Source organism: Brachionichthys hirsutus, chromosome 8 (assembly GCF_040956055.1).
Source record: "Brachionichthys hirsutus isolate HB-005 chromosome 8, CSIRO-AGI_Bhir_v1, whole genome shotgun sequence".
Taxonomy (NCBI): domain Eukaryota; kingdom Metazoa; phylum Chordata; class Actinopteri; order Lophiiformes; family Brachionichthyidae; genus Brachionichthys; species Brachionichthys hirsutus.
The window spans coordinates 5,703,446-5,717,686 of NC_090904.1; the positions used below are offsets into that span (position 1 = coordinate 5,703,446).

The following is a 14,241-nucleotide window of genomic DNA, read 5'->3' on the forward strand; positions in this document are numbered from 1 at the left end:
CCCACATTAGGGGATGAAGTAGGGATGGCTTTGCATCAGCTTCTGTACCGTAGTAGCACAGTCATGAGGATTTGTGGATGACGTAGCGATTATCATTCATTACATCAGAAGATATTTGATCATTAGTCTGTCTTTGGTGCTTAGACTCTTGAGGAGGCTGAGATCGGAGGGCATCTGTCCTGAGCAGCAGCCAGAAACATCGCCCTCTTCAGATGCCTTGTACTGATGGTGATGGCTGCATGGTGACTTGCTGAATCTGATGATTGATGACTCGATTGGGAGCTGAAATGCAGGTGGAAGGTACACGTAATATCAACATGAATAAATTAGAGGAATAGAGAGAGTAATCTATATATATATTTAAAAAAAAGCAGCAAGATGATGGGTTAATCAAAAGTGTTGGTGTGCTATTGGATAGATGTGATCATCTTGTGAGCAAAATAAGATGAAACTGTTGATTGATATATTATATAATATATCAAGATATACTCATTGTGTGTGTGCTTGTTGTTTTGCTATGGACTCCCCTGGTGTTCCAGCTGTGGAGCAGGTGTCTGAGGTCGGGGCCAGATCACTTGAAGTGGATGTTTAGACTGAGCCCAGAAATAACTCAGAGACCTGGATGAAATTACGCGAGTTCCTCTGTTACTATTAAGAGCCCATCACTTTTCCTATCCTTTGTCTGGAAACATCATGTGTTCTTCAGAGAAGAGTAGCTGGAGTGTAAATTTGTGTTTTCCTAATGGGTGCAATGCCTGTTTTACATAATTATTATTAATCTGCCAAAACTAATAAAATTGTCACAGTATTGCAGTAAATCAGTAAATAACACCAGGTGATAGTTGGCAATTCTTTTTGATAACCTTATGTGTACTTCAATTGACAACTCATTTATCAAAATTCTTTCAAATTTGTTACAAATTTAAGATTCTAGATCTTTGTTGTCCTATAAAGGAAAAAAAACTGAGAAGGAAAAATTAAAAAAAATATGACTTTGAAATCAGTGCGGGTGCAGAAAAAACTAGAAAAGCACTCAGAGAGCTCAGACCTCCGCCAAGCAGCTCAATCCTCTCCTAATTGGATTTACACCATCCACATGGTGATCATCCCCAAAACGTTTCTAAAGTGTTCTTGGTATCTTTATACACCAACCATGAAAAGTAAAAGTGAATCAGAGTTGCTCTGTATTTGTAACTGACTTTTGAATCCGTAAATTGATAAAATTTTATATTTTTTCCTGACTCCATTCTAGATCCGATCCAGATACAATTTGGTGGTGGGATAGAGGGCCCCACCCTACATGACTGTCAGATTCCTTGAACATTGGTCAATAATCAATCGCGATAACATGTACTATTTTGAAGCTCATTTGACTGCAATGTTAATGAAAATGTCAGTGATCCAGAATCCAAGATCTCTTCTGGATCATCACCAAATTGTACTCATCGATTCCTGGTAACATTCCCAACATTACCTGAAAATGTCATCAGTCTGTCTGTAACTTTTTGACTTGTCTTGCTAACAGACAAACAGACGCCGGTGGTTTCATAAATCCCGCCTGGGCAGAGGTAAAACATTTATACTGGACCTGACTTTAAAATATGATCAATATGATCATAGATGGCATTGGAAGTGACAGCAGAAAAGATTCAACGTTAAACTGAATTCTTCAGTCCCCTAGAGGCAGGGATGGCTTTTACGTTCCTGGCATGATTTGTTTTTCCTCTCCTGGTGTCCACTCGCTGCCAGTCCTGAAGGAAATGACAGTCATCAGTTCTCTGTGTCTGTCATCACTGAACCCTTCCCTCTGCTCAGGACCGGACAAACAGCGGGCTGCCCCAAACAGCTGTGTGTTGCGTCTCTGTGATATTGGCAGCAGGAAGGGAACAGCTGTCACGGCTACTCGCATCTAAACGCCATGATTCACCAAAATGTTGTCTAGCAATTTCTTTCATTTGGCCAAAAGCCTCGTCTGTTCAAAGCGAGCCAAGTGTTGGATTCCTCTTGCATCGATTAGTGTGAATGGAGGAACATCAAGGGTCCCCTTTAGTCGGGAGTTAACAGGCCGATGATAAGACGCCGACGGAAAGAGGTTCAATGTTTGAAACTGTTGACATTTCATGACAGCAGCCGGGAGTCTCTGCTTCACTCGCTAATTTCTTTAACACATTTCTGTCCACAATCACGCAGCGGTGTGCAGCTACGGCGTGTGTTTCAACGGGGGCCAGTGCCGGGAGGGATCCAGCCAGCTTTGTGACTGTCCTCCAGGGTTCAATGGACCCAGCTGCCAGTACGGTGAGTAAGGGGCATCCCGACCGGGAGTCATGTTCAGTAGCTTGTCTTCTTTTCCCAGTATTTTATATTCATCACGTTAGAAGAACATATTGGAGTAGAGAAACCTACTGTTCGACTAGACAGTATTATGGAATAAAAGTTTTGTTTGTAGTTTGAAAAATAATACAGTAGTAGAGATAGAGGAATCCTTAAAAACATCCTCGCAGCCTGATGCCGATCAGAAACACGTTTCCGGCTCTGTCTCCAGAGCCTGCTATTCCTATCATTTTTGGCCAGCTCTGAGTCTTCCTGCTGACCACCATTGAACACCCTTTATAGTGAATGAGATTCTCCTAACGTCAGCGATGCGCTTTTTTTTACTGCCAGCCAAATACTTTATCAGTGAATTATTGTTGGATTTGAGCTGTTGAAGTCAAACAGTGGATGAGTGTTGCTTTTTTCTGATAAGACCACACGACAGGAAATTCCTTTCAACCTCATTTTTTATTTTTTTTGCTAGAATCCCCATTAATCCTTCTAAAGTTATGCCCTCTGACATAAATCAGAATTGAGTATGCGACTTTCTCAGGAGTTCACTAGTGCAACAGACGATGCCTCCTAACACCTTTCAACATGCTATGTGTTCTCTACTGCCTCAGTCATTTTTAGACTTGTGATCAAGCCTTTGGAAACTCAGCAGTGATAGAACCCTCTGAGACCAGAGCTCTCTGTAGTAGCTTAGCTGACCTGGCTTACTCTTCATTACTTCATGCTCGAATGAAAGACTAAATAACAAGGAGAGAATATCCGTGAACCGTCTTCACAGCAGAAATTATGGGTTTACAGCCTGATACAGAAACGCTTTCCCTCTCCTGACAAGTCTCTTGTCTTGAATGACCTCTAGTATACTGATTACGTCTCTGTCCATCAAAAGTAAATCAAAAACCTATCGGTGAAATGGACTGCCATCAGTGATCTTTGGTTTTTAAGTGATGCAAAGCATCTCCTTTTACACTGCTTGGACATTTCCTCCTGTGCTCTGTCAAAGTGGCGTCCCTTCAGTGCGGGCAGCAGAAAAAGTGTTTTTCTAGCACAGCGTGACATAATATGGATCTGTTCTGTTTCTGACTTCTGAACAGGCCTATGGTTTAACAGATCTATAATATATCTAATCTAATGATCCATTTCGTTTTAGTTTGTGCTGTAAAAAAGAAAAACAGGCCACTATCAAAATCTTCAAAAACATTACACACATGCTCTTCCTTTTCCATTCAGCTTCCCTGCAGCCCCGGAGCTACGATGTTTGGTGTCAGTTCCAGCATCAACAGCCCCCGTCCCTTCTCACACATTGACATCCATTGTTAGGTGTCACCAGCGGGCACCTAAGGGGCCCTTCCCAGTGCAGAGCTGTGCCTCAGACCCCCACATCCGGATCCTCCCTCTATTGGAGCCTATCAATCCGTAAGATTCTTTGACAGTTATATTGCCCTGCGAGTTTCGTAGAAAGGGCTGCTGGATGAAGGGTGTGGGGTGACCCCAGGCAACGTTATTAAAATGGGATGCGGTCGCAGGAATACACTAATGGTCACAGTTTTTAGGACTTGCGTGTCCCAAATACAGGTTTCATCAGAGGCAAAGTAGAGCTACGGGCTCATTGGGGAAAGCAGCGGGTAACCTTTATTTAACCAGGTAGATTAGTTGAGAACCAGTTCTCATATACAATGACAAGCCTATCCTATGGGCGAGAGGCGGGGTACGCCCCGAATGCGTCGCCAGCAGAACGCAGGGACACAAAGACGGACAATTTAGACTAATCGATTGACCCAAATTGCATGTTTCTGGAGGTGGAAGGAAACCGGATAAAATGCACGCAGTCGCGGTAAGAAGATGCATACTCGGCAGAGATAGGATTTGAACCCGGGACCTTCTTGCTATTAGGCGACAGAGCTTACCACGATGCCGCCGAGCCGCCTTACATGGAAACAAAGTCGAAAACAAACAATTCAGCATCATGCACACAGAAAACAGGATGACCCGGGTTAGAACGAAGTGGCTTCAAGTGCTAACCTTGTTAGTGGAGGATGTGATGGAGAACAAGCAGGCGGATCCACATCATTTAATCATCTTTAAACCGTCACATGTGGCGGAATCCCTGTAATCCTTTTTGATGTTCGTGATAAAAATTGATCTGCGTGTTTATATAATTTAAAGGGCAAATTAGCATTCTCTGAAGCTGTTTTATCGGCATTAGGTCAGAGTCACAGCCACAACGTGTAAAGCTATAATTACTGTTTGTTTTGTGTTTGACTCATCGCTGCGATAAAGTGAGGACAGATTCCCTCAGGCATGTCTCGTCCTTTCAAAGACGGTAAATGAGTCACCTGCCCTGCGTTCATTCTTTCCAAACTCTGTTGCCTTCATACAGTAGAACAGAGCCTTTAAGAATAATGCGTAATCTAGCATCACTGATGGAGAGCTCTCAGGACGAGTCGCTGTACTTGTGCAAATGACATTAAACAAGTACTTAAAGGGCCTGAAAACAAAATAAGGATTTGTGTTATTTAATGACAGATTTTCTGTTTCTAATCTTTTTTCTCTTCAGATAAATATTACATTTTATGGTTATACATCTCAATGCAGAAGAAATTCAGCCTCTATATCCTCATATTTGTACAATTTAATTATCAATTAATCTCGGAACATATTCCATGAAATTTAGCCGAGTACTTCCGCATATACAAAGATCGGTCTCCGGAGTCCTTTTAAAATCCTCTTTCTTTTAGACACTTGGTGTCTGATGCACGCTGTATCCAGCCTGTCATCGGGAGACAAGTGGTGTCCTCTGGGATCAACAACTTGCAATATGTAACAATGATTTATTATGTTTTAACTCCTGTAAAAGTTAATTATAACAAGCATTCTCATCTATGATATCAAAACATTTATTCTTGGTAGCAGAGGGGGGGGGGGGGGGGGGGGGGGGTTCTCTTAAACAGCAGCGATTGTTCCTTCCCCACAGTTTTAGCTTGCGTTTATTTGGCCTTTTTTGATGATCCCACTCTGAACGAGCTGTAGTTTTGCTTGGTTTTGTAATTCTGTCTTAATTATTTGTTCATTCAGAATTGTTTCTGGACCATCCATAAGCTTGTGTCTTAATTGGGGTTGGGGGGTCGTTGATGTGCCAAGAGGACCAGTGTGTTCTAGCCATCACTCACTGATGATCATTACTTTGTAATGCTCCCAGGCCCATCCCTCTCATCTCTGCCACAGCGGTGCTCTGTTTGAAACTCTGATGGTCTTTTTCTGGTATATATAAATGCCTTGTTTATGACATATCAATATCTTAAAGTATAAATAAAAACATTTACAAAGACGGTAGGAAGTCAGACTTTGACTTGGCCTTAATTTGCGGCGACGTGGGTGTTTGTCGATGCTCCGTTGATTCTGGTTATATCTAAAAGCAGCATTGTGAAGCTGCATTCCTGTTAGCATAGTTGCAATGTCAGGACAGCAACCCTGGCCCTATTGTCGGATCTCATTGTGTTGTTAAAGGCCACTTGTTGAGTCGCAAAGAAAACTTTGAAGCACAGAACTGAACCACGTTCATCTGCTTTGGACAACAGCTTTATTTTAACGAATCACCTACAAATGTGCTCATGCTTGTTTTAGTCTATATCTGCTCGTTGTTTTAAATGGTGACCGCTGTGGCACATGTTGGGAAAATGTGACCAGAAATTAGATTTTTCATGCCTCCCAGATGTCGAATGTCCCTTAGTAGATTTAGCAGCATGCTATTTAGAAGGCTTCCTGGACTTTCCCATCACTGACTGCGGAATGTCTATTAAACGACAAGAGGGCAGCAGAATAATGTTTCTCATTTTTCGGCATTACAAAGATGAAACCCCTTCCATTACAGTATCATCGGTGTAACTGGGCTCAGTGAAGCTGATTTATGTAGCGATGGAGACTTTTGTGCTCTCCTTCGGCGCTGTCGGAGAACAAAGAGATTCAGGGTCAAGCAGCACGTGGATCCGGGTTGTGTAACTTTAGAGGCGGCACTGGTTATGAACAGCATGCAAACCGATGCAAAAACGCAGGTGAGCAGAAACAACAATCATCACTGCTGCTCATTATGCCATTCCCAGACCGACCGAGACAGGAGGCAGCGCAGATGGGATTCATGATGCTTAAAGGATGCAGGTCTACGAGGGGCTATGTTGTAAAAGAGAACATACTTTTACCATCTGCTAAAGTCATTTCACACATGCTGCTCACTCTGGACCGGGTCTGACGAATTGATCATTGGTTGCTTAATTTTTCTTTGGATAGATTGATAGTGTATCTGCTCTGCTCTAGTTCAGGATGTCTGAGAAGAGAGGTGCTTTCAGAACGCAGACCCTGAGACATTGCGCATTGTAAAATGCGTTCTTGAACGTTGCATTTCAATTGTAACTAATTGTTTTAAACTTTAAATTGTGCCTTGATCCAGCCGCTGTGCTTCCATCTTATTTTCCATAATATTTTTCTCTCCGTTGTTTGGCTGCATGTTGCATCCCTCATTTCTGTCTTCTCATAGATCCTTTTATTTCCAGTCACTGACTCATACTTCCTCTAAATGCCCCCAATCTTCCTGCCATTCCTAAATACTAATAACGGTCTGTACTGTACATTTTTGCGTGCCCAACGAACATTCCCTGTTTTTCCTCCTTTGGCCAAACCGCTGCTTACACACGAGTTACTTTTGTGATTGCAGCATTTGTCTTTTTCATTTTTTTAAACATGTGAAAAGGGTTAAGACTGAAAATCAGATTTGGTTTTAATTTCATAACCCATGCAGGAATTCAGTTCCAGGAACGGATCCCCAAAGACGGCAAAGATGACTGGAAGCAAAACTTATTATTATTATTTTTTTTAAAGGCCTTTATTTACGAGCAGCTGTGACCGTTTCTGATCCACTTTTACGTTTGGCAGATTCATCATAGAGAAGATTACAGAAACATAGCACCTTAAATGTTTCCTGTTTTTTGCACTCCTGTTTTGGGAGCTGTTGGTTGTTGGAAAAACATTCCCACCCCCTAATTCACGTGACCATGTTTTATTTTGGTTAGCCACCCAGAGCTAAATAGTAGCATGGCAGACTAAGGATCTGTGGTTTTAAAGCCGTGTGACGCCCAGCTGCAGCAGTTTGTTCACCCTCACTGGGAGGATGAAGGTAACGGGCGTCAGGGCAGCCGGTTACACGACTGCTAAAGTCTGCCATGTTAATCTAATCTCATCAGTACCTGGCTGGGATGCCCTCACTGGGTTTAAATGGGAGAGAGAACTTTGTGCACGTCAGATGGGATGATAGCAGGATCGTAAATGCTCAGAAAGATCACAGGGGATCAAAATCATGGTCAGGGATTCCCTCTTCCACTGTGATGGCTTTAACAGGCTACAGCTGAACAGACTCGAGTCTGCTGTTTTACTTTACTCTGAGAGAATGATGTCTTAGATCCAAACCATAAAAACACAAGAGGAGAGCGAAGAATCTTAAAGCAAGAGTTGTCCGAACGGCAAACAAAGCCAGGTGGTGACATCTTTAAATTGGAGTCTAAATGGACCCTTCGCAGCCACTAGTTTGTTTGTTTTGTCATTTTATTTTAAAGTTGAATCCGATCTTTGACTATTGTTAGCGGTTCAGCATAGCGTGACTTGTATTAAATGGATTTGTTCTGTGTATTTGCCATAAATCGCTACTAAAATGGATCCAACTGATTTTCCAGGCCTCATGTGTGCTCAACGCATCAGTTTGAGAACTTAAACAATCCTTTCAGATATGTTTCTGTCAAAAGTCTGATTCTGGAATACGAATGGATCCTTGTATTACATGGCTGTTTTCATGGCAGTTGCCCTGTTCCTGCTCCTGTGAAGTAAAGAGGCATCTCTAATGAGAGGGAGGCCGTTGCAGTCAGGGTGGGGTACATCCTTGCCCGGCTACCTATCATTGCATCCTGAGCAGCACCCTAATCTCCTGTAATTGCACTGCTTCTGGTCTCCCACCCTGCCTCATTAGGCTCTTTACAGCATTCTTGATGAAAGGTGTTCAGTGCGGACTGATCCCTTCATTTGTCAGTGGTTCCCTCATCCTCTCTCCTTTTTACTTCACTGAATGGTACATACAGTACTTTTGCACATTCTTCCATTGTTCCTCCTTATCAGCTCCTCTTGGACTCTAATCTTTGTTTCCTTCTTTGAACAGTTTCCGTTGTTCCGTATCATCTCCATATGGACGCCACTTCACTTAAACGCGTTTACACAAAGTACTCACGAGCATTTTACTGATGTCTTGTGATAAGTAAATAAAAAAGTCTGAACGAACTATAAAGGTCTCAGGGATCATCACCGTCAACATTACAAGGCCAAAGCTTTCAAATCAGTAGTTAGAATCTGATAAAGATTTTTATTCAGGCTGCCTCGCTGGATTTCTTGCTATACTCACGTTATTCATCTATGTATCAGATAAACTTACACAAAGTAATCACACCTTCGCCAGAAGAATTTTGGAAATACTACAGCCCCTGAGGTTCATGAAATTTGGTGAAATGAAGAGACCAAGGCGGAGAGAGAACTCACAGGTCAGATATATTCATTAAATGTTCACCTTTGTGGAATGAGTAGGACTTAGTTGCAAGTGGTCTGTCCTCCTTGATGCTGATACTTCAAGCGAACCCTAACCCTACTTTAAGTTTGCATGTGCACAAACACAAATGAGTGAATGTGTGGTCCGGATAGTGAGGTTGGCCCCATCATGTTTGTTTTTCCCTTTCTATATTGGGACTATGGCCATATTAAAGATGCTGAATGTGACCTGTGTACGAACAACTAATCAAATGTGTGACCCTTTACTGAAGGTCGTATCTATTACGATACGACCTTCAGTTGAACATGGGATGATGTGACTCCTGAAATTGATATAAAGGGACTTGGAAAGGAGACGTTTCACTCTGTTGGCCTTAGAGAAACACAAATCACTCGGTTCCTGCTTACTGAAATCATAGAAAGACACCGCCTGCTGGGTTACATGCAGCCGGGGCTCGTGTCTTTGACTTGGGACAACTGTAAAACCATGTGGTGTCGCACATGAGCATGTGAAGCAATAATCCATCTATGCCCCCCCACTGTGGCGTGTCAGTCTGTCATTTATTTGCTGCCTTTTTTCCTGTATGCAAATGGCTCTGAGCAACTTTCCCCTCTGCTAAGGCCCTGTACATACCACAGCAGCATTTCTCACGCATGCGACATGCAGTGAGGCAGCCTGGAAAGCCTGGAAGCCACAAGTCATTCTTGGATTCATGCCGGTCTCTGTGTTTTGTCTGGAAAGGGCAGGTCCTTACAGGTAGAGCAGGGATGGAGCACACGCAGAGGGTCAAAGGGCAATCCCCGGAGGACCACCATGGGTATTTTTTCCCCTTGTTTGTTTGTGTAGATCATTAAATGTAATTTTAGAGACATGCACAGATTGCCGCCGGTGGCCTACTTGCTGTGTTTTGCCGTCTAACCTTTACTGACTGTAAAAGGCGAGTGTCAAGTCAAAAACCTTTGGACAGTCACAGGCTTTTAAAGAGACATGCTTCATAAGACTTGGTGCTCGTACAGACCCTTTCATCTAATGACTAACCCAAAGGGAGCCAACGGTGACATGAAAGAACTTTTAGTTTGTCTTTGCTCAGCTTACAACTTTCACATTTTCCAGTTTAGGGTCCCATTTATGGTAAAATCTCTGTGTCTCTCACTGAGGTGAGTTAAGTTTTTGTGGCTTCCATCATCTGTAGTGAAGAAGGCGGAAAAGTATTGACGCTTGGATGAATAAAATGACTCTTAAGAATTCAGCATCCATAATACATAGATATATATTTCAGTGCCCACAGTCAATTGTGCCCACAGGAAGCACACTTCATTAGAGTGGGGATTAAAGGGGTTTATTAGGACTCAGTGGAGCAAAGTGTTCACAAAACAAACTTCGACTTCAGGGTCTTTGATAGTCTGGAAAATTCCGTCGTTGTCAAACACACAAATGATGAAGGATACGGCTGAGCGGCAGCTAATAAGCTGCACAGAGTACGGAGTGACTTGATGGATACTCTTACCCAGGAGTCAGACGGCTTCTCTGAGGAGGACATTCTGCTGCTTGTCTCCACTTTCTTGTCAGCACATGCCTTAGAAGAAGTAGTGGATAAAAATACAAACCACAACTCTGAAAATAGGCAGGTAGGCAGAATTTAAATGATCTGGTTATCTGGATTTTCACATGAGAAGCTTCAGCGCACCGAACACCTGGGGATTTACAATATGCTGTATTTTGTCAGAATCTGTAGACTAGCAATTCTTGATAGTTTTATTTTTGTGATGAACAAATAATGAAACAATGGGGCACAGTTAAAAATGCTCAATAGAAACCTCGAGTTCATCGTTCCATCAACAAAATTGTTTGTATTTACTGAGTGCAGTTTGGGTACATTTATCCTCATTAGTGGCGCAGCGGTTTAAAATGCTCGTGCTTTGGCTTCCCCACCGGGACGTGTGGTTGCCTTTAGGTTGTTTGTAACAAAATGATTGTGCCTGTCAGTGCGCTGCGCTGCTGTGATGCCCCGAACTCCACGGCGAGGCCGTTAACCCCGATCATTCATGACTTCATGGAAACGTTAGAGGCCTGCACAAGAGGATCTTAAACACCACATCACGGTTACATGTGTGGTTTGTTTTTTGTCAATAATGGCAGCAGTGTTTTAACCCTTGGTTTCAGAGTAGCCACACAACATCTGAAGGACACTTCACAGCTGAGTGGGCCACAATCACAGGGCCCACAGGAAGAAAGCTGTGCCTGAAGCCGGCACCGAGAAGGTGTCTTAGGAATAAGGGGGATAGAGGTGTCATACAGCAGGCGGAGTTCAGTTTAGCCACACTTAAATGTGGCCGCCTTTGCTTTCTTCTTGTAATTTTGTAGTTTTAGGAATGAATATTGATGTAACAAGAGATTAACAGCAGGGGGCGCTGTTGAACTGATACCCGATATAGGAGTACGTTCTGTGCCCTGATGGTCTTACACAGCATATAATGCTTGCTGTGTACTTTAATTTACCCCTGATTCTGTTGTTTCAGCAGAAGGTCTGACCAGCTGCTGCCATCGCTCTTTGTGACATCAGCACTTAAAAATTGCGTACACATTCATGCCATACGTTTTGTGCTTTCATAGCGTCTATATTTTATTTACTTCTAATTCATGTGGACCTGAAGCATAAGCCCAATCTTCAAAATGTCATGATCTGCCTCATTTAGCATGCAAGATGAGGAGCAGTCTTTAATTTCACTCACACAATATAGACCCAATGAACCGAACTGCAGAAGGAATGGTTGGGTGAATCACTTGAAAGCATCTTTGCAGTATGCACCTGCATATTAATGTGCAGTTAAGGGTCTCTATACAATCATTTCTATAATATCTTCTGTGAGTTTGGGAGGAAATATTGCAGAGGTTTATCTGTTCATCTGCCAGTTGACGGGTGAAGAATGTATTTTGTGCAATTTATTTTTCTGGTAACTTTTATCAGCAAGATAAGTCATTTCATGTCTGATACATGGTTGAGTTAAGACATGTATGTAGCTCAATGCAACGTAAACAGCTTTGAAGCAGGGAAATAAAACACAAGGTGGAAGAAAAATAACAAAGCTGTAGAATAACGAGAGTGAAATTCAAGATACGGTTGAGTAGTTCCAAATGGAAGTCAATAGAAAACATTTAGTAAACAAATCTTAGCTTTCTATCATATCACATGGCTTTTTGGGGGGTCAGTTGCACTGGAAAGCAAGGATAAGGACGGGTTTCCCCTGAAAGGGTGTGGCGTCAATCGTCAGTTCCAGGTCGGACAAGATGTCGCAATCTGTCCTGCTGCCACAGAACTCCTCCCCTGATCGAAATATCTGACTCAAATATTTCAGAGCGAGTCTGGCCCATCAATCCTTATAGCGCCTGGTAAATGAAAGCAGCTGGGAGAACTGCAGGGAACACTAGCGAAACACATTATTACACCCAGGCTTTACACCAGGGCCCTTAAAGGACACAGATCGGCCTATCATCGGCATCTACCCTCCAGATTCTGGAACGCTGCTGCAATTTTCCAGCCCATGACCCCCCCCCCGAAGATAATATCGGAGGTCTGGTTGGGCTTTTTGGGCCCCACGTGGACGACCTAGACGTTAACCCAGTCCCATCGTTAACACGGGAAGTTGCTGCAGGCATGCAAGCCCAGATGTTTGCTGCAGCGGACCGTTTAGGAACTACGTAGACATAGTAACACTGCGCAAATTTGACAAAAACTAATAGCATTAGGGTTTGTTATCATTGAGCGACATACAGAACCCCCCCCCCCCTTCATACAGACACACATGAGAGTGACAGAATATGGCCGGATCAATGTGAATACGTGCCAGTCTAAACAGCCGTCGGCTCCAGTGAAGATTGGAATGTTCTACTCGTTTCCTGACATTTAATGTTTCATTAAATGTTTTTGGTGCTAAATGATGTGAGGAGCCTCGAAGCCTGGTATCAGATCAGCTCTCCTTTCACTGCGTTGGACAAATGCTGTGAGTCCATGCTGGAATCTCTGTCAAATGAAATATAATATAAGGCTATCTATTAAAGTCTTTTTTCTATTTTTGTGTTACTGTTGTCTGCATAAACAGGATTATTTCATACTACAAATACTATATTTTAGACCGATACATGGTTTCTGTTCTCGTTCAGCTAAACCGAAGACTACATTTTTACACACGGGAACAAAGACTTTGTTTTTTAAATCTCTCCAGGAAGGAATTTCCAGCCCTTCTGTCCAGTAATTCCTTGCACGTATTTATGTACGAGTGTGCCAGTAATCCTTGATTGAAAGTATTCAAGGAAAAACATCCTTTTATTTGATTAGATGATCACAAAGTTGAAAGCAGTCCATTGGATCAGTTTTTATTAGTTGGATGGAGGACTCCGTCTCTTACTTTACACATGTGGTCCCGTGCGAATCTCCCGACATGTGGTTGACCCTGGCCTTTGGACTTTATGACCCTGACCCGGGGCATAAATTCACATACACTGGGTGAGGCATTGGATCTCTTTTTGGGGGGGGAAATGTACTTCCAGAGGCTGCGGGCAGGGGGAAGAAACCCAGTGAGCCGATGTTCATAAGAAAGAGTTGGTAGTTCAATGCGATTCTGTTTTAGTTACAGCTCTTCTCTCACTCTTACTGAAATGTGTCTGATCACTCTGCTGGAGGTTCAGCTCGGTGACGGGTCGATGGATGGGTGAGGATGATGTAAAATTACATTCTTGAAGGAGTGAGATTAAGGATTAAGGTGCATCCTTGGCTTCACTCCCCCCCCCCCCGACTCGCTCGAGTCCTCAGATAGATGGGAATGTGTTTGTTTTGAAATTAGCATATTTTATAATAAATAAATAAAAACTGCTCTACCACAAGATACCTGGCAATGAACATCTTAAAATTGCATTACTAAGTTATTACTTCATCTCAAACATAAAATCTGTTTTGGATTTTCCTCTGTTTCATTAATCAGGTTAACTTGGTGTCTGAATACTAATAAATAACTAGTCCCTGTGCTTTCTGACAAAAGAAGCTGTTTTTGACTGCCCCCCCCCCCCCCCCCCCCTCTCTTGAACTTTTCTGCATTCCTGCTTGCCTATTGGGCAGACAGTCTTGCAGAATGACTAGCGTGAGACTGACCCCGGTCAGACCCCGGCTAAAGCTGCCACACAGGTGTGCGACCTCAGGGGAATGATAGGGGGGGAATGATAGGGGGGGGCAGACAGACATCCTTTCACACAACTAAAACAAGACCAACACGGTCCCACGGCAGATCTCACCTCCAGCATCCCTCAGGGTCTTCAATCCTGCTCTTGATTTCGGGTCGCATCCTGATCAC

General features: G+C 43.0%; 1 protein-coding gene across 1 annotated transcript in view; it reads left to right on the plus strand.

Moving 5' to 3' along the window:
* The window catches only part of megf6b (multiple EGF-like-domains 6b), a 45,124-nt gene that overhangs the window by 6,922 nt on the left and 23,961 nt on the right, over positions 1–14,241 (plus strand). Inside the window, exon 4 of the mRNA XM_068742243.1 lies at positions 2,191–2,295. Within this exon, the coding sequence (XP_068598344.1) occupies positions 2,191–2,295 (105 nt within the window). The remainder of the gene's footprint in view (positions 1–2,190; positions 2,296–14,241) is intronic.